This window comes from Eleginops maclovinus, chromosome 11, assembly GCF_036324505.1.
Source record: "Eleginops maclovinus isolate JMC-PN-2008 ecotype Puerto Natales chromosome 11, JC_Emac_rtc_rv5, whole genome shotgun sequence".
NCBI lineage: Eukaryota > Metazoa > Chordata > Actinopteri > Perciformes > Eleginopidae > Eleginops > Eleginops maclovinus.
Genome location: NC_086359.1, coordinates 11,825,669 through 11,852,717, shown reverse-complemented (window position 1 = coordinate 11,852,717; position 27,049 = coordinate 11,825,669). Strand labels below are relative to the sequence as shown.

General features: G+C 40.3%; 1 protein-coding gene across 1 annotated transcript; it reads right to left on the bottom strand.

The window, feature by feature from the left end:
- Nucleotides 1-33: 33 nt before the first annotated feature.
- septin8a (septin 8a) lies at nt 34-27,049 on the bottom strand. The gene is made up of 10 exons (XM_063895763.1): nt 26,796-27,049; nt 18,471-18,585; nt 18,029-18,224; nt 15,797-15,983; nt 10,370-10,531; nt 8,971-9,067; nt 3,312-3,480; nt 3,075-3,207; nt 2,550-2,719; nt 34-1,236 (listed from the first exon to the last, which is right to left on the bottom strand). Exons 1-10 carry the CDS (start codon nt 26,823-26,825, stop codon nt 1,233-1,235), a joined length of 1,263 nt encoding a protein of 420 aa, XP_063751833.1. The 5' UTR covers nt 26,826-27,049; the 3' UTR covers nt 34-1,232.

Here is a 27,049-nt window from a genome sequence, read left to right as displayed (position 1 = left end):
TCAAAGAAATCATGGCAGAGAGACACATCAAAGTCGGGAGGAGGGGGCTTGCATTTATTTCCAACGACAGACAGTAAATACAGCTGCTCTCTTCTCTCTGAGTGTACACTCTCCTACAGCGAGTTGAGGCTCGTATGTTTACCTGAATCCTGGGTGTGTGTGTGTGTATACAAAGGCTGTATATACTGGCTTCATGTTTGTGTCCACGGTCACCACACTCCCATCAAGGCGGATACAATAAAGTTACATCATGTACACCGTCATATGTGCGTCTTACAATTATATCATATTCAAAAACTAGGTCATTTTGCATATTTAAGCTGGGTAAGCTCTAGAAAATATTCACAATACATTTATAGAGTTAATATGAAACAGCACCAGAATATTGCATATCTTTTTTTTTTCTTTAATAGTTAGGACTAAGCTTTAGATTGTCAGTACCAACGTATATGCAGTAGGGCTGTCAATCGATTCAAATGTTTAATCGCATGATTGTCCATGCGATTAATCGCGCGTTAAAAAAGTGAGTGCCGTTAAAGGGAAGTTCCCATAATAACGCGTAAACTTTGACAGCCCTAATATGCAGCTATATATACAGTATACAGGTACTCAGTTGTATTGCTTTACATATTGCTATTTAAATGTATTATTTGGGCTCAGGGATTATTCTACTGTGAAATGCACTTATTGATTACAAAAGGTTAACAGGCACACGACATCCACATAACATTTCAAAAAGTTTCAGGTCTGAACTTGATTCCTTGGTCTTCATTTAGTAATTTGAATGTTAGTTTAAAATCAAGCTCCTCCTAAATACTTTATATACAAATTGAACGGTTTCAATGACCTGCTGTGTTACACTGTGGAGCCAAAAGCCTTGAACCTCACGTTTCTGTGTAAATAGTTGATGGAAAAACATGAAAAACCACAGAAAAATCATTAAGTCACAACATAGAAAAACAAAAATTGCATATATTTATAAAAAGTGTCCCAAAAAAAGCATAGAATGTATGATCCTGAATAAATGAGATGGCCACTGTTGGCAGGTCTTTATCTCTCACCATCTCTCTCTCCCCTGTGGCTTCGTCATGCTCATCATCCTCAGTGTCTTTGGTCCATGTGCACAATGTCAAGATGGAATGTCAAAATAAACAAACAAAACAAATGAAACAGCTGTTGTCGTTGCTATGGTGATGGAGGACAAATCCATGGTCGTGTGCAGCGGCCATAAATTAACTGAAAAACAATGAAAAACAATAAAGAAAATAAATGAATGAGTTAACAACTACTTTGTGGAAAATAGAAAAATATGAATAAAGAGCTCAAAGAAAAAAAGATGAAGTAGAGTTTAAAGAAATAGGTGCTGATTATGTTCATTGTGTTAGTATAGAGTCGTATTTTGAGCAGGGTGGAGGAGGCTCTACAGTTTCCTTTTCAAACACCTCTTCTTAATGTGTTCTCTAAAATGCATTGTTTAATGTAAAATAAATAGTGTTGTCTGCTCAAGTCCAACAAAAATGAGTCAGCAAATGAGTCTCATAAAACTGAGGATCTGTGGGAAGTCATTCATAAAACCACAAAAGTGAGGTTCAGTTCCCTCCAGCAGCACTGAGGCACAGGGTGTGTGAGCGGCCACCAGAGGGAGCCAAGCGTCCTCACATACACTCAGACTTTGAGCTTTAGAGCAATGCATAGACCACGATACATCCCTGATTTAAGCTGAGAAAGCGTATCATTTACAACCCCAAAGGTCTGTCCACACACTTTTATCCACATAGTGTGCATTGTTGGTAAATCAAAACCAAATAGACGCTCCTTTAATAAACCTTTAAGAACAAAACAAAGCCTACTGTGAACTATAAACAACCTGATGTTCATTGCTTTGGATTACTGATCAATGAATAGCAAGTTGACTCATATTGGAATAGAATTAGTAGAAAATAAAACCTGATGAGTAAAGAATTCATCCAACATATACAGTTAATGAGCTCAAGCATAAAAGGCATTCACACCTGTGCTGTCATTAATACATGCTCAATATTCTTATTGAAATCACGTCTGCCCTGTATTCTGTATCACCTATTTTTAACGCTCAGCTTTCACTGTCTCTTCCCTGAATATCCTGAATAATCAGAGCGAGGCAAAGGAAAGAGTGAAAGGACAGGAAATGTTAAGCCAGGGCAGTACAAAAAGGAGGGGGGGGAAGTTTCCTTAACACATGCCAGGCCTTTATAATGGCTGAAATGCGTGTGTGTGTGTGTGAGACAGGTCAGTACCGGCACATTCAGTTAAAAGCTCATTACTGTGACAGTTTGCCACAGGACTTGGCAAGATGCACACCTAGCGCTCAAAAGACGTGTAACAGGGGTTAGAGAGCAGACAGAGAAGGGGTGAGAGAAGCTGTGAGCAGAAAGGAAATCATTTCAGGGTTTAAGGCACAGATTGAAAGGACAACAGGATTAGTTGCATAAAAGGAGAGGGTTGGGAACAGCAGCTTCCAGCGATGTAAAGAAGAATGAGGCGAGTGATAGAAACAAGGGACTGCTTACTTTTTCTTGTCCTTGTCCTTCTTGAGCGGCTGAGATAAGGAGAGCGTCTCGGCGGCCACTTTCTTCCTGTTAAAGCCGCTCATCTCCTCCTCCAGGTCTCTCCGCTTCTCCTCCACCTTCTTCTTCTCCTCCTGGTGCATCCGCTTGAGCTGCTCAAACTTGTCATGCAGCTAATGGGAAGGAGTTGAGGACGGTGGTGGACAGATGGGACAGGGAGGATAGGAGGAGGAGAGAGGAGAGATTTGAAGTTGTTAAGCAACATTTCACAGTTTAGCTAACTCTTTATGGCTAAATGGATCTGACAATGGGCTGAAAAGACTGCAACAAAGCAGTACCTCTTACATTTTCTCATATTTTACTGCATTTTGTCATGGGTTATGCAGTTATGCTGATAACCATGACTCAAATAATGCAAAATTACACAATAACTGGTAAAATCAGCTCAAATGACATGAAAATATGAGCTAATCTGATATACTTTAAAATCTAATATTGTTTCCTTAATAATTTCCACTTGAGACGTACCTCTCTCTCCTTTTCTTTCAGTTCTGCTTCCGTCTCTTTTACTTTGTTGACAAACATTTGTCGCATCTCTTCCTCTTTGCGCTGCAGGTCGCCCAAGAACTCTTTCCTCTTGGCCTCGTACGTCTCTTGAAGACTGGACAGATGGAAAGACAGGAATAGATTAGACGTTGTCTCCTAATAATACAGACTCTCCCTGCTGATCTGGATGTGTGTGTTTTCACTCTCTCCTCTCTCTACCTGAATGGCTGGCTGTCGGGATCTGTATCTTTGAAGCCCATCTCCTCCAGCTTACAGCGCCGGTACAGCTCATAGTGGCGGGCGTGAGTCTGCTCCCTTAGATCCTCCATGTTGACCCTGATCAGCATCTCTCGCAGTTTCACGAAGTCGCAGTGGCTCTCGTTCTCGACTTGAGTGAAAAAACAGAAAGGATTAGAAGAGCAGCTTTGGTCTAGATGAACATTTCAGCTATTTCCTTTGCACGATAAACACATTCTGCTACGGTGTTTGAACAATTGGTTTTGGTTGTCAGCGTCATATGTGTAGTCACATTTTGTTTCGAGTGTTTGCTTCTCTCTTTTCACTCTGTGACTGGCTGTCTTCAATACTTCTTCAAACTCATTTTAACACCCCATCTGTCACTTTGTCCACCTCCCTTCCTTTCCAACTCTTTCTCTCTTAAAAGCAGGAAACCCTACCACATCTCTACAGGAATGTGAAACGCAAAATACAACTGGATAAATCACATTTGGCATCCATTCAATCAAACCAAATCTTTGCTAACAAAGAGGGTTTGATATTCTGCTATGTTAATTTTTTTGTACTTTAAGACTTAACAACTTCACTTTAGTTTCACGTCTGACTGACTCTCACAGTTTAATGATTTCACTGTGGGGAAAGGCAGGAAACGCTTCCCCTGACAGATTGACAGCTGGGGGGGGAGGGTGCCCTGGGCGTCACTTCCATTCTGATGAAGCCGTTTAACTCACAGGTCACCTCGTTTACTCCAGCGCAACAATATGGAAATTAACATGTTGATTTTGTTCAGTTAGAGGCCATCACAAAGGTCAAAGTGGTCGGAGTAAAGTAAGCAGGGGTGGTAACATGTTGACTGAGCATGTAGTCTGTAGAAGTGGGGAATAGCAATACATACATATGCTGCTTAATATAAATTGCAGGGTGAAATTATGATAGAAAACCAGGGATTATAGGGCCATTCCTTATAATACAACAATTTGCAATCTAGAATATGAAGAGCATCAAAAATCAGATTGGATTAATTACAAAGAACTATTTTTCCATTTTAAAAAAAAGTGAGCTTTCAAAGATACTGTAGCTAGCAGTCGTGACAGTGTCTGATACATTTGACTGAAACAATATAAGGATTGAATGCCTCCTTCAAACTAATGACCAAATGTTGCATCCTTCCCCTTTAGTTTAATGCATATACATATTTTAAACCTTTCAGACAATCATTTCTGCCAACTGTCCCATGTTCTCATCAAGAAAAATCCCTGTTTCCTTTAAGTTTTCCCCTCCTTTTTTGTTATTTATTTCCCATTTAAAGACTTGATAATACTTATGTAGAAACTTGGAAAACCTAGTATTCGATGTGCTCGATCTCCAATCTTTAAATGAGGGCACACTGAAGCGCCACATTTCTGCTAAGCACTGAAATCCTGCAGCACAATCTAAAGCAGCTGTGGTGCATAAGTGATATTTCAGCTGCTTACTCTTGGAAATAGCATAATGAGTCTTTAAAACACATGTGTTGTCGGAGGAAAAAAAATGTTTCCCCTTTGAGCAATTTAATGTGATCAACCTGTTAGAGAACATCAGAAAGAAGCTACAAAGAGCTTTCCTGTTGTCTCATATGGTGAGTGTGGCGGCCGAGGGCACGTGCAGGGAGGAGGCACGTGGTGTTTCAGGGGCAGTAGAGGGGACTGAGATGTATGTTTAAATACCACCACAAGCTGTGAGATGAGGATGGCAATAGTTATACTTGAAAAGCCTAATAAGGATGGCATTTGGTTTCTCCTGGTGGAAAAGCCTGCCGGGTGTGATAGCAAACCACAACGCAGCATCAAATAAAGAATATTGATACAGCTGTGCCTGAACCAATCACCCAAAGAAATAAGATGGTCCTTCAGTACACTAGGACAAAAATCGATTTAATTACCCCAAACGTCTCCTTGAATGACCAACAATAAAACATGACATGAAAAAGAAGCAGCTGTATAAATCGTTTACTCTTATTTTTACTTAGATTTGCAGTCTGACAACATATCATTAGTGGGAGGATACAAGTTAAAAACAGACATGAGCTGTTCTCTGGGGCTGCATCCAGGCTACTGAAATTGCCTGTTCATTTGGCATCTAATAGTCTCTCTCCCCCCCCACCCTGTTGAAGGCTGACTGAGGACCAGTGATGACTGACTGAGCCTTAAGATATCAGAGCTCTGCAGACACGCACATAAACACGGCAGCATGAGAACAGAGAAAACATGGCTGCAGTAAATCTGCTGCAAAATGAGAAAACATCACAATGAACGACGAGTCCCGGGATGATCATTTGTTCTTGTGTTTTTGGTAAGGCTTCATTACATTGTGACTGGGAGACAAGCAGATTTATTTATATGAGAGATGCTGCTCTGAAGCCTCCCACATTTCTTAATTGTAATGTGCTGCTGTATGGGTGGCACTATACCTCAAGGTGGGTTATTTAGGGATAATATGTGACAAAAGTGCACTGCCATCTTTCATGTGTAATTCTGTTTCCTTCCCATTTCAGACTCTTATCAATTAGCAAGCAAATTAACCAAGTACAAAACCCTAACATTAGGCACAACAACTTTAAAAATGCTGAAATAAAAATAAAGAAATACTTACTGAGAAGCTGATGCAAGTCAGTGATTGATAACGTCATGTTCATATACTGAACCAACATCCACTACATCATGTTTGCACGGTTAAACAAACACTGTAGCTTGCGGATAAGAAATATGGGAAGGTCTGCTACATGTCTTTCGATTTGAGGGATAACAAAGCATTAAGATCTTGAGGGAAGACCAACACACACAGAGCTGTCGATTACTCTTTTTATCAGCAGACAGACCTTCCTCTGTCATTCTTCACAGCGACAGAAATTTCCCATGGCTTTCAAGAGGTTACCATAACCCATCTATATGACATCTAGCAACGGCAAACTGTTTCCACTGACACAGTCCTTCCTTTCAGTGGACCAAGTGGAGTAAAAACACTGAGACTTCTGTCCTCTGCTGCCCCTGTCTGCCCTCAGATACTGTGATAAAGTATGTTGTATGAATGGTGAGCCATCAGTTTTGCAAGCAGGCCGGACTAGAGGCAAAGTGGAGTTTTTGTATCACATCCCAGCAGCCAAGATCTTAGTTGTCAGGCAGTGATGGGCAAAGTAGATGAGATAATTAGAAGCAAGCAATAAGAAAGAAAAAAAAAAAAGGACCATGTTTTTGGTATCTATGTAATACAACTTATCTTTGGATGAGTATGGAACTGAACTTTTCATGACTAAAATACCCTGTCAGGTTTTTTTTTAATGTTACATTACGCTAGCCTAGAAATCTAGACGCCCCTAGCGACCGCAAATTGAATTTGCTGCTGGGGCGGTCTAGTCAACCCTCGTCAGTTAGCAAGGCTGCTCGGGCCACGGTGGTTCGGACCAATCAAATCGTGAGGAGCGAGATCGGGGGCCGGGCTACCTAGTGACGACAGAGGTGCGACGTTTCAGTGTGTAGTTTTAGAGAGAGGTAAACTGGCTGATCCCAATGGCTAATCCTAGCGAATTCCTAGCGTCTTGGGGGGTGATGCTTTCTCGTCCTGCACCCATCTCTGGAACACCGGCAGGTCCTGTTCCATTCTCGTTAAGAAACGTGCACAACACCTGCACATTCTGTTGGATTTTGCCTGTGTTTCTAATACCGGCACTCCAACCTGCATTAATCTCTCGGCAATCGTTTTGTCTTCTTTCTGTCTGTTGAAGATAAGTACCGAATTTGAAAGCACGCCAGATATTCTCAAGTTTTTTTTGCAAAAACGGCAACAATCACTCAGTTCCATGTTTCACAAAGTTCGGTTTACTAGTGACTACACTCCACCATGTACTTCCCGTCGCGCGGACTACGTAATCCTTCTTCATAGCTGATTGGTTGTTCGCCATCCTATTGCGTGGCGTTGAGTGCAGAGGCAACTTGACAGACAACCGTTGATCCCGCCCACACTGCCTTCGAGCTAGACTAGACCCCGGTACAGCTTTTTGCTGTAGGGGTTTAGCTTGCTAGGCTAACATTACGCAACAACTGATAACGATTCTGTCTGACTCCAAAGAAATATTTTACATCCACCGAAAAACACCAGCCTGTTATAAATAAAGATGAAAGTTTTGTCTTATTTTATGAAAGAGTTGTATGTGATGAATGAGAGTGACAGCTGGTTAAATATATTGTCAGTAATATTGTTATTTGAGCTATTTGTTTACATTATTTTACATAATTCTTTACATTGATGTTCCCCTTGACACCCACGTGTTCTTGACATTCTACAGTGAGCAATTGATAGACACAAATCCCCAAAAAAGGAGCTTCCAGTATATCGCAAATAACTTTTTATAGATGGCACTATCCTGCATTTTACTGGCCATGTCTGTAGTTTCATGGGGACGGATGGAATCTGAAGGACTCTGTCCCCTATGACACACACAGCAGGCTTTATAAATAACCGTAGAGTAAGTGTCCTCTGAGGGTTGGGGAATGACAGTGGTCATGGAAAGGAAGACAGGGGGAGGAACCGAGAGCAGTAATCTGAGGAAGGGAAGGAAGATAAAGCGTCTCAGAGTCCGAATCCCATCAGAGCAGTTAGATTCTCACAGCACAATTCTGCGTGACATTAAATTAAAGTGTTTATTCTCATTGAGGAATGAGCTGTGGGAAACAAATGTCCCTGGGGATTTCTCTATGAGCAACACATGCACACAGACATACATGAATAAGACTGCAGTGCACACACAAAGACAGATAGAAATAACGATACACATACAGTATGTGCACTCAGCGAAAGACATTAGCCTAACAGATATCACAAGCACACACAGACGCAAGCTGGCAATTTCCCAAACAATCTCTTCCCACTCGCCCTTCATTTCGCAGTGTCACTCTGCATGAAGTCAGCCTCGCAGCTGTGGAGGGCGCTCTGCATTAAGAGGGAGGGTATAAATAAACAGGGCAAACTGTGGGACGCACTGGACACTCCGCCGTGGGCAGGAAAACATATTTCACCATGGATACTGATGGACGTCACTGCCTTCTCAGCGGCTGAGCCCTTTCTCCGTTAGCAAAAATAATCCTCTAAACGACCAGCAGCATTCGGTTTAAAATCAGTCCTTGTTGATGGCGATGAATCACATGAATCAATTTTGTGTTTATGATGAGAAATCATCAGGTTTATACAAGCCAAATATGAATTGCAACTTTTGATGACTACAAATCACTTGGTTTTGGACACAGAAAACTAATTTGGCAGCCTCTCTTTTGTTTTATACAGGCAAGGACATTTTGACCAGTTACCAGCTGGAAGCGGTACAGTTATAATTGACTGGCACTTTATGGAATGTGATTTTTTTATGGGACTGTTTATCTAGTAAAGCTTCTTTTCCATAGATGTCCTGAGATGAATATTTAAGCCCAAAATCACAGTGCCAATATTAAAGTTAGGCACTATCTTTGTCTCACTGATTAAAATACTGTCAGTAGAGAACTGAAACGTCTACCATTGTGTGGACAGACAGACACACAGACACACAGACACACAGACACACAGACACACAGACACACACACCCTGGTTAACTTGCATGTGTATGGTTCTCACCTTGCACGATACCCCAGGGATACTGTCTGGCCCTCACGGTTTTGTTCCCGACTTTGACCTCCTCCACGCTCCCAACCACAGCAAAAGGCAGATGGGCCTGTGTAGGGAAAAAAAGTTTTTGTTGAAATGTCAAAAGGCCAGGGAGGTAACTGGAGCCATTAACAGAGGCGGAATTTCATCTCTCTGTTTTTTTTGGGTTACAATTTAGAGTTTTTTCCTGTTTTCATGACGGTGTCGGTTGCAGCTCGGCAACCACTTCAAAAGCTACATTTTAACTAGACAGCAACACAAAAGTGGGACAAATAAAGATAAATAAAAGTGTGTTTACTTTCAAATAAAACCTTCCACTGTGGCTGTCGTCTCCCTTATCTTTCACAACCAGCCCACACCACAGAGAAGTGTAACCACATCGACACATGAGCTGCTCCAGAGCTGTGTTTTAAGTTTTACATGTGGCTTAGTTGGGGCTGAGAGGCCTATTTGTTGAAGTGATAAAACACAAACAGATTTTCTAGCTAAGTTCGAACTACTCCACCTCGTTAGGATCGACAGTGAAGCATCATGGGGAAAACATGTCTGATACAAAACCTCAAAAATGTGTGGTGAGTTGGAACCAGCTGGCTGCTCGCAGCTCAGAGGAACAAGCTGGTGAGTGTGGGCGCTGATGCAACAGACTATGAATAGATGGGGATAGTGTACATGGGCTGTATGTGGGAAAAACACCAATGCATTTATCCATGAGAGAGTTAACTGTGTGTACGTGTGGGCATGATTAAGCATAGTGTGACTATGCATCATCCCCATTTTAAAATCATAACTCAAAAAGGCTTTTAAAATAAATGTTGAATAATATTTGTCATTATTTCTAAACAACCGTTTTATTTTCAGAATGGAAAATGTTAAATGGACATATTGTCAGTTGTAGGAAAGCGTGTCCTGCTATCGAGTTCAAAAAGTCTATTTTATTATGGAAAGAATTTAGGAATGGAGAACGTAGCAGTCATACCGCTTTGAATTGTAATGTTTGCATAGACTGTGTGTTCAAGCACATGCCTAGGGTCAGCTGGTCTTTTCAAATATCTTTTGTTTTTTTCCCCGTTTACATTTGCAGATTTGTGGAATTGCAAAGCGTCTGGATAAACAGCATTACTTTATTATGTGTTAAAACAATAAAATGGTGCCAACATACTGTATGTCGCTGTTACCAGATGTGTAACACATGTGGCACTAAAGACATGATACAACAAGTCCGTTGGCACACAGACACAGACAGGCCTAACTGTTTAATTTTATTTTCAACAATTTCAACAGGTCCAAAACACATATGGCTTTTTCCTTTCAAAGTAAAAAGTTTGGAGAGATTTAGGACAATGTTGAGGGGTGTCGCAACATTACTTACGTTCATGGAGGAGTTGATCTCACTGACGGCTTCGTCGTCTGTTGGGAACTGATAGATTTGAACTCCGTTGCTCACCAGCTCGCTCATAATCTTTATCTTAAATTTATGGAGCTCACTCTTGGAGATTGTGTCAGCTTTGGCAATAATAGGAATAATATTGACCTGAAGAAACAATAAGAAAAAGAGAAGGGGGGTTAACAAACCAAGTTTTTAAATGTGCAGTGCATTGTTCTTGTTTTAATGGTTGACTCTGCCAAAAACATAGATGCATTCCTGTAGTGAAAGCTCCTTTGTTTGTGTTGAAAGGGTAGACGGGGAATTCATTATGTAATGACTGGTCTGACGCGCATCTTCCCATCAATCTCAATATGATGAGAGGATGCAAAGAACATCAATGTATTCAGTCAATTAAAGCAATTCACTTCCATAGATCAGCAGGTCATTAACAAACAATGTCAATAAAGCTCATTGAAAATACAGAAGTATAAACAGAAACCAAACTAAGTACACTACTAAATATGACTAAGAAGGCATCCAATACCATATGCAGCAACACTGTTCAGTAAATACACTCAGACAGAACCCCAACAGATAATAAAACAAACAGCGATCATAAAAACAAACTAGGCTTCATCTCCAATCTGCAGCAGATGTGCAGAAATAAACACGCAGTTTGTCTGCGTTTCTCAGTACGGCTGCATAATCCCAGTCGTTAACCGGGAGGATGCTGAAGATCCCCACAGATTCACTTATCAATTCCATAGTTTGCCTCAGAGCAAGAGCCAGCGCTTGTTAGGACTCAAATTACAGGCTCATCATACTTTATTGGATCATTAATTTACAACAGGGCAGCCAGTATCGTGTTAAACCCTTATTCAACAAACCAAGTTTATTAATTGCGTTCCAGTTCTGACAAGGGAGGAGGAAGGGGACAGGGAAGTTTGTTCACTCTCCATAAGTGGCTTTCCCAGCTGGCCAAAGAGTATTCCCAAATAGTTCTTACTGTTTGTTCAACTAGGAGCCCCAGGTGGGTGTAAGCACTACAGAACAGTTTGACTAAATAATACTTAATTTACTAAAAATTATTCCGTCCTATTTAAGAAAAACTAAACATTAAAATAAAAAAGACTCCTCCTTCAGGCCCTTATCTCTCTTCCTGCTTTCATCCAACACACACCACACTCACTGGCTTCAACCATCCTCTGTAGGGAGGGGTGATTCGCATTTACAAGAAAAACCCCATTGTCGCCTTGACAGCAAACTCCGAGCAATTACAGCAGACGGTTCTTTCTGCTCCGGTTTGCCAGTGACAGGGCTATTTCTTTCTCCTTCGGTTTAGGTTTAAACGTTTTTATTCCCACAGATTACACAATACTTCTATTGATATCTCAGCAAAGAAATACAAAGGAAATGTGACTGTGCATGTTCATTTTGTGTCACACTGGTGCTGGTTGATTAATAGATTAACAACAACAGTTCCAGCTTCATAAATATGCAGATTTGCTGATTTTCTCAGTTTTATAATTACATATTTTTACGTTGTGGACTGTTTGTCGGACGAAAGTGTATTTTTGATGTATTAATTACTAAGCAGTTAATTGAAAAATTACTTGTATGATGAATAAACAACCATAATGAATCATTAATGAAGGCCTAACGTATTTGCATCTCTTGAGGCTTGTAAAAACAAAGCAGGTACTTTTGTGGTTGGCCTGTGGGCATCTGAGCTCATAGAAATGTGCTAAGACAGATAGCATGTGGCGACCCACTGCTGCAAAATTGCCTGCAGCACATTATTATTTTATCTAGGGACCACTGCATAAAAAAACCCACCAGGCCAGTAAAACAAAACAGTGTCACATGCACATTGTGGTCATTCAACAGTGGCTTGTTTTCAGATGAAACACAGGTCATATTTCACCAAGTGAATAGATTGCAAGGAAAGTGCCACCGGGGTCAGAGCGGTGCTCACAGCCACCTCTAAATCTCAACACACTGTTTCACTCACAATGCTGTTCATCATTTCGGATGAAAGTGTGTCACCAACACTGCTGTCATTTTACGCTTTCAGGCTCTGTGCAAAATACTTTTTTCAGGGTGTGTCACCAAAATGCCCTGGAGTTTCTCAAGGATAATGGTTTCATTTGGATAAACGGGAAGATTTCACTCATGTTAAAGCAGGTACGCAGCTTCACGACGCAAATCCCTGTTTAGCTCATTTTACCTGCTATGCTGTGGTTCCTATACTGGGATAAAGATAATATATTTAGCCCAGGTACACTACCGTGTCTTTATTCAAAGCAAAGGGTTCAGAGAGTTGGCTGTGGTGCTTTGGATGGCATCAGGAGACGGTTGGCTACTGTAGGTGCCAGGTTTTGATCACTCTGTTGGCTGCTAAACAGAGAACAGAGGCTCAGTGGTCAGCGCTGCACCCTTATATAAAAAGAAGTGCTGAGTTTGGATCCTGGCCCTTCTATGTGAAGTCTTCTCTGCTGAAGGGGATTCTGGTCCATGGCTTTGGCCACTTGGTCCTCAGGTAAAAAACTTGGCTGTAAAAAGTAGTCAGGAAGGTTCAAACTGGAAAAGAATGTCAACAAATGGATTCAACTATAACTGTATTCAATAATTGTAATAATAAATCAATATTTATGTTTAGCGAACGTCATTGAAACATAGTAAAAGAATAAATTACGACAAAAAGATTTAATCTGCAGCTCTTAATAAAACTATGAACTGTGCCTTGCAAGGAGTAGTTTCAAGGTTTCAAGGTTTCATTGGTCATATGCACAGCATATACAACGTATATGTTGGCAATGAAAATCTTATGTCCCATGCTCCTCCCACAACTCAACAGACATGGTGCAAATAAGATAAATAAAATAGTGCAAAAAGAGACAAGAATATTTACAATAACAACAATAAAGATTTGAGGATGTGAAATATATACATATGTGGAATACATTGAAAGTATTTAAATACTTTACACTGTTGAATGAGGAGGTATGGACAGATGCATATATTATGTATAGCAGATGTATATGGCAGATATGTATAATATATAGATACGTGTACTATACACATATGTATGGCAGAAGTGTATAATATATATACTGTATATATATATATATATATATATATACAGTATATATATATATATATATATATATATATATATATATGTATGTGTGTACTATAAACAGATGTGAGTAGACATTCACAGAGCTCAGGAGATAGCAGTCTTATAGCCTGTGGTATAAAACTGTCTCTGAGTCTGGTGGTCTTGGTCCGGATGCTGTGGTACCGTCTGCCAGACGGCAGCAGACAGAACAGATTGTTGCTGGGGTGATGGGGGTCCTTTAATATCCTACCGGCCTTCTTCCTACACCGCTGGGTGTAGAGGTCCTCCATGGATGGCAGCTCCGTCCTGGTGATGTGCGGAGCAGTTTTCACCACCCTCTGTAGAGTCTTACGGTTGAGGGCGGTGCAACTGCCATACCAGGCGGTGATGCAGCCAGTTAGGATACTCTCGATGGTGCACCTGTAGAAGTTGCAGAGTATCCTGGAGTCCATGTTGAACTTCCGCAGCCTGCGGAGGAAGAAGAGCCGCTGTCGAGCCGTCTTGGATATGACCCTGGTGTGATGTGTCCATGTCAGGTCCTCACTGATGTTTACCCCGAGGAACCTGAAGCTGCTGACTCTCTCCACAGGAGTCCCGTCGATGGTGATGGGTGTGTGTGCCTCTCTCTGCCTCTTCCTGTAGTCCACAATCAGCTCATTTGTTTTGCTGACGTTGAGATGGAGGTAGTTGGCTGAAGTATCTGGTTATTGTATTGAAATGTACCAGGAGACACTTGGCAGAGCTACATAGCCGTGCGCTGATAGTTGGCAGAGGTGAGGCTGCAGGTTTTGGTCACAGGCTGACCATCTGCTTTGTTCCTGATTCATTATCTCTGCATCAACAGATAGGAGCAGGGCCAAAGCTTTGTATTTCATACAGCAGTGCTTTTAGAAAGTACTGTGATGTGTACACAAGCTTATACACATCCTTTTAATCACAAAAGCCAATACAACTTAACAGAAATGGCATTGTGTCTCTATACTAATGCAGCTTTCTCAGATTCAGTGCTTACAAATATCCAAGAAGTTAATATGACCTTTCTCCCCTTAGGTCGAACAAGCGCATACAAGGTTGACACACAAATCTTCCCTTTTGACTTTTTAACTGCCTCGTTCTCTCTCATCTCTTTCCTTCAGGGCTTTGAAATGTTTGGATGCACTTTGTTCTGCCTTAAATTCCCCAAATCCTATATACTGGAACCAAGATTTAGGATCAAAAACCACTAAACAGTTTTAGCTCAGTCTTTTTCCAAAATATCTTAGGAAATCCAAAATGTCGAGAAGTTAAATGTGTTAATGCGTGTTATCAAGTTTAAGAAATGTTTCTCTAAATATCTTATATTAATAGGAACTCTTTGTTTAAGAATAGATCTGGTGGTTGGAATAAGTAGCAATAGCCGCAATGCCTTGCTACATTAGTTTAAGATCCAGCAGAAAACTTCCAAGAAAACTGCTGACAAAGAAAGAGATTATCCAGAAAATATAAATGATATAATCTCAACAATTACGGCTCCAATTTAGACCTTAAATGTGCCTGCTTGCCCATTTCTGTCACCGTCCTCCCCCACCATTACTCTCCCCTCTCCCCTGCTTTCACGCTCCAGCTGCTGCTCTGATGAGATTTTTTTCCACCAGTTGTCTAATTGAGGCCAAGCCAGTGATTTTGTATCCACTGAGCTGCCCTGATCGGACAATGGCAAAACATGGATCTACCAACCGATAATTTGTGAGGGGAACTCGCACAAGAGCAATAAAAAAAGTAACAAATCGATGTGGCTCTGGATATAAATATTGACTTTTGTACAGCTGACCCGTCAACTGCAAATAAGATAACCCCGAATTTAGAATTATAATAACTTTCAAAGTTCATCACTGCACTTTATTGTTTTTACTCATATACATTTTTATATTATATATATATTGAAATTAGAAAGTGAAATAGGCCTTTCACATCCACATTTTCAACCTTTTCACTTAAAAAACAAGCAGGTTTTTAGGTGTGAAACCCCATATAGGGCAGGTCTTGAAATCCTGTACGACAAAAGGGGAGCTTGCCCATTCACTGCTCATTTTTCTTTCATCCTTCTTATTCTTTTGGGACACACAGAGCCGCCACCACAACAAAACAGATCAGGGATCGCCACATCACCGTGAAATGCAAACCGGCCTCAGTGAAGGGAGGTCAGATTACAGCAACACTGTTAGTTATTCCGCAGACACTGGGAGAGGGCTGGGATTGTGTGAGTGAGCATTTTGCCAAAGGGGAAAACCAAAGCATAGATCTCCTTTTGTGTGTCAGTTGTTTTTTACCTTGCTGTCCAGTTTTTTCATTGTGACCAGGTCCAAGGACTTGAGGGAGTGTCCTGTCGGGGCGATGAAATATAGGCAGATGTGGATCCTGGTGTCGTGATAGTTAAACAGCGAGCGTTTGATCTTCAGCTCTTCCTGCAGATAGTTTTCAAACTGAGTGTCGATGTAGTCAACGATGGGCTTGTAACTGTAAAGACAGCCAAGAAAAACAATAAGCATAAATATTTGGATTCTAATTCATGCATTTGTAATTTTGTGAAATGAAATATGGACTTGTCACGAAGGAAATGAAAAAAGATGGTTATTTTTTTTTGTGAGCTGATTCTACGCCAAGATGTCGGCTTAGAGCTGAACAGCTTAGTGCTGCATGAAACATGTTCTCGGCTTATGGTAGTTTGGTCACAAAAGTCATAAACATCCTGTCGTCTCTCAGTGATTTGATGGCCTGTGAAATGTACAATACGAAAACATCAGAGGTTTGTAGTATTAAGGGTTTGAATTCTGAACCTCCATGGTCTTGTCAACAATATGTGAGTGTGATGATATATATATTTTGTAGCCTGGTAATGCCTTTTATTCTGCACTGTTTGTCTCTGAAGCTATTTTTAATGTCTTTCAACCCCCAAACAGGCACCAGTCTTAAATGTTCGATGAGAAAATGTGTGCTGCATTCACAGCAAGTTTGTTTTGAGCAGTTTATTTCAATCCGCAGCTTTAACTCATTTAGTTCAGAGAGATGAGAAGGACACCAGTAGACCACATATTTATTAAACTGCATCATAGCTGCCACAAAAGAAAATCTCTTTGAATTGAGGTTTCGATTTTATTCACCATAGACACAAAAGTCATAGTTGAGTTCTCTCGACATCACTTGGCTTTGGCCTTGCATATCTGCTGTTGAAGACTACATGAATGAATGTGCGTGGTGCGACTGAATATCCAATTGTTGTCAAATGTTCACTTGTTCTGAGATTTCACATTGTAATGTTGGAAATAAAACAATTCATAAACTCCTACTTCACATTTTTAAGACTTTTGTAAGATTGATTTAATACCTTTTAATACCCATTTAGATCTCATTTGTCGATGAATGATTTCAATGCATTTTAAGACTTTTTGAGGATTCACTGGACTAAAGTTTAGCCCACATTGTCAAGTTTTTAAGAAGTGAGCGTATCATTAAAAATGGCACAAAGTCACCTAAAAGAAACAAGCCCAAAATGCAAAGTTTCAGGAGCATAATAAGGACAGGTCTTTGTGTCTCTTTGTGTGCTGGTTACTAATTCCATTTTAATTGTAGTCTGATAATAATAAATTGTTAACAGGAAGTCTTCCCACATTTTACAGCTCAGAGTGAGACATAAGTCCAAACAATATAATCTATATCCTCAGCCAGCACCATGTTTACAGTCATCTGTCCTCTCCCTTCACATCTATCTTCAATCTTCTCTGAGGAATGCACCAACTCTGACCTTTTGAGGCTCTCTCAGTGTGCATTTACAGTCCGCTGCAGGGTCCGTCCTTCAGCATGTTGGTTTATACGGCCTAGAGAGTAAGCTGCTATCAAAGGGCGTGAGAGTGCTGCTTGCTGGCTAGGTCACAACAAGAACACTCCACAGCTGCATGCTAAAAAAATAAAATCAGTCATTTCCTCTTTATTGCTCTCCCACCTCTTTTTATATCCGTTCTAGAGAACTCTCAAAACCTGGACTGATATAAGTCTGCGTCTGTTTCTCTCATTAGTATCCCAGGGCAACATGGACCTTATTTGGGCAAAACTATGCAATGTCATCTTGAAAGCCGAAATGAGGATTTGGTTAACGATTTTACACACTCTTCTCAATTCTGCAACAGCTTGATTGAAACCAAGGACTGTTTGGGTTTGGTCTTTAGCTGGTTGATATACATTAAAGAGTATGGCTTAAAACTAGTTTGGTAAGAAAGTATTGCGAATATCAATTGTTTCAGAAGCTTTTCAATGATAGCCGGAAGTCTTGTAACATGAGGAACTTGAGGTTTTCCATGTTATGTTGCTTTATACTTGTACTGTAAAGTTTTTTTTACTTCTTTAGCTCAGTTGAACGTGTAATAAGGAGCTTCACACTAAAATAAATCGCTGAAATGCTGTTAAACATTATTTTCATTATTGCATCAAGGCAGTTTTAGCACTGCACATCAAGGACACCTATTCATTAATGTTACTATCATTGCTGATCATATTGCCCTCCTCACCTGTCCTCTTTGTTGATCTGATCGCCGAAACCGACGGTGTCAACAATCGTCAGTTTGAGGTGGACGTTGCTTTCCAGCAGGTCGTATGTTCGCGGTCGCAGATACACGCCATTCTGATAATGGCTGGCCTCCTCGTTCTCAAACATGGTGTTAAAGAGTGTGTTCATTAACGTAGATTTGCCGATTCCAGTCTCGCCTGTGGGTCGAAGGAAGTAGAGAGAGATGAGACAGAGAGAGAGAGAGAGAGAGAGTTAATCCTACATTCCTTTGAATGTCAGACATAACTACAGACAGTTATTGTTGTATTGCATCAAGTTAGAAATTATGTTTGCAGGAAGACAAATCCAGACATGGCATTTCCTTGATTTGATCATTATAACTCAGTATTCATTTAAATCATTCTATTTCACACATTGCTCACACGCTGTTGTCTGGTACTCACCTACACACAGGATGTTAAAGCAAAAACCCTGTGTGACCGATTTACTGACCAGCTGGTCAGGGAGGCTGTCAAATCCAACATGTCCGCCCAAATTAAGGCTACGCTTCTCTTCATTCTGAAAGACACAAAAAAAAAAAAAAACATTCAAAGATTGCTCTGGTTGCATGTGAGGAAAACACACATGGGGAAGACATTTGTTGGAGGTAGGAAGAGCTGAAGCTGAAGGATTCACATGCCTATGCAAATGAAAGCATGAGTACAGATGTAAAACTCATCGTCTTATATTATGCGATAGGTAAAGGAATGTATGGGGATGAGCTTTAAGAATAATCCTTCACTAGCATGTTGAGCTAAAGGTATTTCCACCCAGAGGAAAGATGCACTTTATAAGAAGCATCCAGAGAAAAGAACTCAGTATGGTAAATAAGAATATCCACTGTTACTAATAAATGTAACTTGTGAAGTTGCAAGGTGTAAGTTTAGCAGCTGTTTGGAATAATCACAACACAAATATCTGGGTCTCTTTGCTTTTAACGCAGCTCTGATGGGTCAACACAGCCACATGCAAGCAGTGTGAATTTCCATTTAAAACCAGCCATCTATTTTAGCCCCTTTATATCATCGTGTTTTCCAATTCAATCAAATCGAGCAAAACAAGCTGCACCCGTCAGGTGTAAACAAAACTAAAGAACATCACCAATCACTACTGCTTTGTTTTGCTGCACAACTACACTAAATCAATCTGTATTTAGGTGTGTCCATCCTGGAAATAAAATAGATCACAGATATACAATCACACTCAGACCGACAGAGAAAAACTATTGGGTCGTAAGCGTTTTAACCTTTGATCTCCCTTATCTAACCCATCTGAAGGAGAGACAGACGGTGACAAGAGAGAGTTTAGCTGCAGAGGAGAAGACAGACAGCACCTTGAGATGAATGGGGCCACCGAGCTCCTCTGGCTCAGCCACGAAGGACTGCATATTTGAAGGGTGATGTCACCGAGCAGAGCGCAACTGTACTGAGCAGAGAGGGGGAGGCTGGCGCTACAGTGGATTCATTCTAAACCTGATTGAACTGCACAATAAAGGAGGAGAACTGTATGTGTGTGTGTATACATACTGTATAGAGGGGGAAATAGGGGCTTAACACCACTGGAGTAATCTGACATGAGCTGAGCAAGGCAATAGTGAGCTGAAGCACGCTGCAAGTTCATTACATTACAGCAACTCTGGTGTTCAAGGAACAAAATCCATAGAAGCTGTATATACGCTTTACAGGGATGTAAAAACATCAAGTCAAGCTGGGAAATTAGTTTTATGGCAATTCAAGTAGCAGCATAGCCAGTGACACATTTTTTAATGAAATCTAGCTATTGGCTAGTTTTTTGTCTGATCTGAATGGCTTTGAACAGAAGCACCCAAATTAACGTGACGTTTGTGGGCTTTACAAGGGCGAGGAAGAGAGCATTATTGTTTGTTAATCATTGTTAGCTCAGAGCTTGTCAAGCAGCATTATTGCTTCCCTGTGTTATTCAGTTGGATGAATGAAGCTTGTGGAGTTATTGGATAGATTGCTCAAGGGGGAGGGTGTGAACTCTGGTATCAGGACTAGAAGGAAACCGATGCAATGACTCTCCGGATTCCTAGTTGAGTTTAAAATTCAACAATTTATATTAGGCATGCCCATTTTCCATCAACACCCCCTTTTGGTTCAAGGTTAACTATGGTAGCTGCCTGACTTCACACAGTCAGTGATTAGGACTCTTGCTTTAGGGCAGCTTGACAACATTTTTTGTGTCAGTGGGGATTTTTTGGACGTTTACACTTCAGTTCACACAGGCTAACTCCTACAATCTCACTGTGCCTTTTCAATACATGTCCTTACAAGAAAACCTTATACACCTGGTTTCTGTGGTAATTGCTCCAAATTTACAAAACCACATCGTGAAACTATCAAATTTAGAAAAATAACAGAGATCCTGACTCATGAGGTAATTCTAGGTTGACCTCCTACACTGAACCAGACAGAGCGGTCAGTAGCACATCATCTTTATGTGAGCGTGTGTAAATCACAGGAGGCAGATGGGTTTGTGACTGAATGCAGAAAGAGCAGGCAGACCTGAGCATCAGTGTTATCTCTAAGGGATCAGAGGGAAAAGAAGTGAAGACGTGGACAGAAACTCCCCAAGCTGTGACCTAACTGACTGGATATGTGAGGGTGAACTGGAGTCTGTGGTGGAAGAAGTAACACGATACTTTCCTAAAGTCAAAGTGTGTGATGTAGCAGTACAATAAACAAACAATAACAAAAGTATTATCAGCTAAATATACAAAAATGTGAGTATAGGCACTCCTTGTTCTGAATATAGTTTATATCGATATTTATTTATTAAATGTAGGCTTATATAATGTTCAGTCTTCAGACAAATGACAAAAGTGTCAGTTTTAGCAATGAGTTTCTGTCGCTTTAGGCAAAAATGAATAATGCAGATCGCCGCATTAGGAAAAAATGTAAATGTATTTTCACACAATACTTGGCAAAGGTTGATTTGCATTGAAAAACAGGTTGCAATTTCCGTGTTGCACAAGCAGTTTAAAAAAAAAGAAAATAAAAAAGAGTCTTACAGAAGCAGTACAAGATGAAAAACAAGTGAAAAAAATAAAATATATATATATGGAAGCGTGCATATAGTAATTATATATATATTTTTAAAGTATAATAATTGCCTGTGAAATTAAGAAGAGCATAAGTCTTAGAATAAAACACTTCGATGAAAGTCTATTTATTTGTGGATGTATAAATAATAAAGTATGTCTCCATCTTTGGTCATTTATGTTTGTAGTTTGGTTGCATAGCTCACATAAATAATAAATAAATAAATGTTTCCCTCTTCTGAAGCTCTGCGCAGAGCAAACTGTGTTACAAGAACCATTCATCACAAAGCTAAAAATAAACCTGATTGACTAAGTTCCTCAAACATTTACATTTAATGACAACAGAACAACAACAAACATCAATTCTGAATGAATAACCAGCAGATGACCAGGGCTATTAAATAAACTCTGAGGTATCTGAACCAAAGCTAGTTAAGAGACGTAAAGAGCAGCAGAGTAAAGTATGAGAGGAATGAAAAGCTTATGGTTAGCTGTGTCAGAGTGAGGAAACAACAGGCGGTTCTCAGGCCTCCGTATCACCAGGCTAACAGGAAATGGCTGCGCAGAGGGGCCCCAGGTGGCTCAAAGTGAAATGAGGCACAAACCATATAAGCTAGTTCACAATGCTGTGTGTTTGTAGCTGGCTGATGGGAAAAGCTTCTTTCTGTCAGCAGCAGGCCTTTTTCACAGTCTTATCACTTTCAGGGTGCTGCTATTGTGCGTGCTGTCGTACGCTCATCACTTCCTGAGACACTCGAACAGAACAGAGCCACTGTTAACGTAATACAGTAACACCTTTGCTTTTACTATGACAAGTCTGCTGTGAAAAGTCCTACACTGTCAAATAAAGCAGCTCCATGGTGTGTAGCCTCTACAGCCCCGGATAAAATTAAGAGACCACTTCAGCATTATCTATTATCTCTGGTTTTATCATTAATAGGTTTGTCTTTGAGTTAAATGCTTTTTTTTTTATTGTATTCTATAAATTATTGACAATTTATAAAGATTTAAGAAAAATGTTTAATGATTATTTACTTCATAGATTTACTTTTTCATTATGTTGCTGATTACATTATTGATTATCTAATTTATATAGGTAAACAAATACTTAAAATATTTAGTTTTTTAGCAAATAAGGAAATTAGCACCATAAGCTGCTAAATGGTGTATGCAAAGTAGCTGTAGGCAATTCAAGAAAAGATATACTCCGAGAGGTATCTCTTTTCTCTGATTCCTAATGAGATATATGGATGTTTCTTCGCGTCCAACATCCGTTATAATGAAATCCTAGGGGAGTGTTAGTCAAACTTGTCTAGGAATAAAAGCATCTTGGTGTGTTCATATTTGAGTTATGACTTAATAAGAACTAGCCTACTGCAGCTCTAACAAACACTCAGTTGTATCTTAGCCTCACGTCTTTCCCATCTTTTATTCTGCCCCCCACCTCACAGTTTGAAAATAAATCCCATATCAGCAGGCGAGTAAGCTCACCAGGGATAACCTGTGGCATCATCTTACTGCAAGTTGTGTGACACAGATCCACCCCGACACAACTGAGGACAAACCCAAGATGTTTTTTACTCACCCATCACTTTTGGGGAAAAGTTCAAACATGACCTGAAATGTTCCTATTAGTCATTCTCTTTCCTGCTGTCTCTTTACCTCCTCAGCTTCCCTCTTGCCTTCTGGCCTCCATTCCCACCTGATTTGAGTCTGACTTGTGTTTGCAGCCTCAGTGAGCCTCCACCTGACAGACGGACACACACACTGCTGCAGCTGATGCATGCATGTGTGTGTGTGTGTGTGTGTGTGTGTGTGGGGGGGGGGGTGGGACACACACCCAGGGAAAGCCTGCTTTGAAAAGGTGAGGTGCACTTTGTGTACTAGTGAAATAGTTTCTCTTAAATGGCTTGTTTTCACATTAAATATTAAGCCAAATTGAATTTAATATTTCCCAATGGTATTTTTTTCCTTTTGAATACTAGTTTCCACTATAGATAGACATATACGCCCTATACTGAGACAGGATTATAAAGAATTTATGATTGTTCATGTTCGTATGCTTTTTTTGGAGCATGACATACTCTTATTACTGCTTTGTATCAAGACCAGGGTGGCTAAAGCTAAAGGGGTGGTGGCAACATGACCTGGACTCGAGAACTAAAAGATGGCTAAATGAAAAAACGGACCACAAAAATGTCCAAAATGTGAATTCTTCCTAATGAAAACATCATATGAAACTGCTGACATACGTTTTATAAGGATACGTGACTTCTATGACAAATACTCAGTTGGTTTTTGAAGCGTGAGTCATCGACCACACCATTCAGTTGGTGGACAGATAGGGGATGCTGAGTGTAGGTGTTAAAGTGAACGAAATGTAAGCAACAAAGTTCATTATTTTTTATATAAACTTGATATCCCTTCCTGTTCAATGACTTTCACATAGATTTATTAAAGTGCCTTTGAATTGTAATGGTGTGTGCAGAATGGTACAACAATAAATGTACTTATTGCTCAGTGTATGCAACTATGGTCTCATGCTGCTACTTGTGCTAGCGGTGATGTCGTAGTGGCAAAAATGTTGATGGTTGAGATGTGGACGTCATGCGTGTGCCATCAAGAATTCACAAGCCCAGAGAAAGAAAAAAAAAACGTTCTGTTTATTATCTCATCAAATGCCCTTAGTTTTTTCTCTCTCTGTTAGTCACGCGAAACAATTGTACGGCCACAGTACTGCTCAGCCTTATCACTCATCTCTGCCCAACAGGAAGGACAAAAAAATGAGAGACAGGAAGCGTTTTACGAGACAGATGTAATTTTCACTTATCTTCATATTACTTTTCAAAAATGTAGTTTCCCTTTTAAAAGAGAAACGAGCAAAGTAAATAATGTCTTGTTATGAAATCATTTTCACAGTCCTGTGAGTCGTGTTTAAGTCCAAGACACATTTTTCTGATTTCTTGATTAAAAAGGTAAAAACTCATTGCATGTAGAAGCCTTCACACAGCTATTGATACATTTTTAAGATCTAAACTCTCTTTAGACTCTTCGTGGATGCAGTAAATCCTGCTGTTGTTTTGTTATGCTATGATTAATCAAAAGAAGAGACACAAACAAGAGATTTCTTTCATCATACACACATGTAGTTTTGACTACAGTAAGCAAATACATTTTTCCCCATTTTCTTTTTTTGTGTCATTGTCCCCTCCTGCTCGAGCCATCTCAGCATTCACATGCCTCGTGTACGTTGCATGGCTCTGAATCCAAAAAGAATTGAAAAAAAGTGACTCCATGCAGCCTTTGTTCTGTTCATACTGATGGAAAACACATTTGTATCCAATGTGAAGCAAATTCACATGACATTTAAGGCCCTTTCAGCTGTAAGGCCTTTCAACAGCAGTGCAATGCTGATAGATTCACTGGGTGCTGAGATGATTCAACTCATAAGGCTACGGTACAGTATAACTTCCAGGACACACCAACAGCTGTTCAATGTGGACTACATTTTATTTTCCATTCTTTGTTCAAACTGAAATGGAATTTCAATATCAAAACAAACATAGCTGTATACATCTTCATTCATACTTTTGCCTACAATATTTAATGAGCAATTTTCATTTTAGAGCACCTCAATTTGCTCTCCAACCATGTCTTCTAACCATGACTGATTCTATGGATGGATATTGACTCATCAACAGAGATGCTGCCGCTTGGCTGTCATCATTCATCTACAACATCTGATTTGACAAGCTGGCCTTTAGGCTGTTGTGGCGTGTATGTTCTATACATACGGCCAACATCCCTGCTGACAGTCAGTGCACTCAACCTGCAATCTGTTGTGAGCATGCTGAACAACAGGACTGTGTTTAAAATGAAGAAATGGCTGAATAAAGCCCATATTTAGATAATATATTCACATCTGACATTCAAAGCTGACGTTTTAAAGTGTATTGCAACTTGCCCCATAATTCCTCACTCATTGTCGCTTGCCTTTAAGCAATTTATGAAGCTAATTTCATTTTATGCATGCAGGCCTCACGGGAGAGACAATCATCTTTGGGGTCAGCAAGCACATGCTATATATGTTGTAGGGCATTTCATTACATAATCTTTCAAATGAAAAGCATGATGCTCTATATGCTACATAATGCAATCAATGAGTGAAAACAATAGATGGGCAGTTCCACCAATCCACCCAACATTGATCGCCACGTGCAGCTCTGGCCTAGAAAGTTATACCAAATCTACGATACCCATGAGATTTGATTGATTTGGGTCAACAGTGCAACCAACCACACATCCCTATCAATACTTTAACATAATTAACAGCGTGCCCTTTACACAACCTGCAAGGAAAGTAACTTTGTTTTATATGGTCCAATTTAGTTCAGAAATGTAGGCAGGAAGTCGGACAGACAGCCAGGCAACTGTGCTAACAATGTTGTTCAACGGGCCTGTTTCACTGCTATCTCAGCATTTTTCTCATTAATCAATTGTCTTATTTTGTATTCCAGAAGATCCATTTCAAAAATCACAAGTCAGCCTTATCCTCGGCACCCTGCATCCCCTCTGGAACACCTTCCTAATTTAAGAAATGCCAAGCGTGCAATATCCTATGCTCCTTCTTTTTGGATCCTTCCTTCACAGACTTGTTACACCAAGAAGTAGTAGGAGTGGCCCTGGAGTGTGTTCTTAATCTCTTTATCCCTAAAACTCTGTGTGCTTAATGTCAAATTCACCACCCCAAGGATTTCCTCAAGCATCTGACAAAAAGTTAATCACCCGCATTAAATCCCCTCCTGTGTATCCGCCTCGTCACCATAATATTAGCTTTTGACATGCTTTGTTGTGTGAATTCTTGAAATGCTTGAGGGCTGACTCTCTTACTCTATGTTATTGCTATTTTCTTTAGCCTGTATTGCATCACTGAACTGTACCTAACACACCTGACCTGACTGACAACAAGGCTTGTCACAATGAATAAAATGCAGGATAAATTCCATTCTCATCTGATAGTATGGCCCAACCCAATACTGTAAAGAGAAACACACCAGCAATGTAATAAAATGTGGTTTAAAAAATGGCTGGTAAAACTGAAATGGCATTTGGTGTAAACATTAGGAGGCAACAAACGTGAAGTTGAATTCACCTATTAGGAAGTTACAATGAAACACATGTCATCACATGAATAGGGCTCATCACACTGTAGTAACTGCCATCTACATGGAGTTATTCAATACAGCATGGTGTTTTCTATCATCAAATACACATATATGATATAGTAGCTAACTGTGTAGTGTTTACAGCCACTCCTAATAACGTCAACTGTAAACAGTTTAATACGCCCATATGTGCATCAGCAATATACAAAAGTATAAAAAGGGGGAAAATAGCATACAAGACACGATAAAAAATATAGTCAACAACATCAAGGGTCATACTAATTGGTCTAAAATAAAAACCACCCCATCACAAAAATCACTTCCTCCATCTCGGCCACATTAGAGGCTTCCCAAGCGGGGGAGGCTTAGCTTCACAGCAGCTAACACACACACATACACACACACACTTTTTTTCTTATCACAGCCAAGTATTCCTGCAGCTACACATGCAATACGTTCGGTTGCAACCGACAAAAAAATGGAACCCCGTGGCTTTTACTTACCGAAAACACGTCAACATCTGTGGCAGCCATGGTGGCGGAATGTATGGTGTTGGTGTGCTGGGCTGACTGAGCAGAAAGGGAGCAGCCCTCGTCTCTCCGTACTGCTAAACTACTGAGCCGCGCTGACAGAGATAGGAAGAGAGCGACACAGGACGGAGAGGAGCTGCTAACTGAGCAGGGAGGCTACTAAGCTAGGCCACAAGAGGACTCCCTGCTACTTCGCTTCTGCTTCACTCAGTCAGGCTAACTGATCG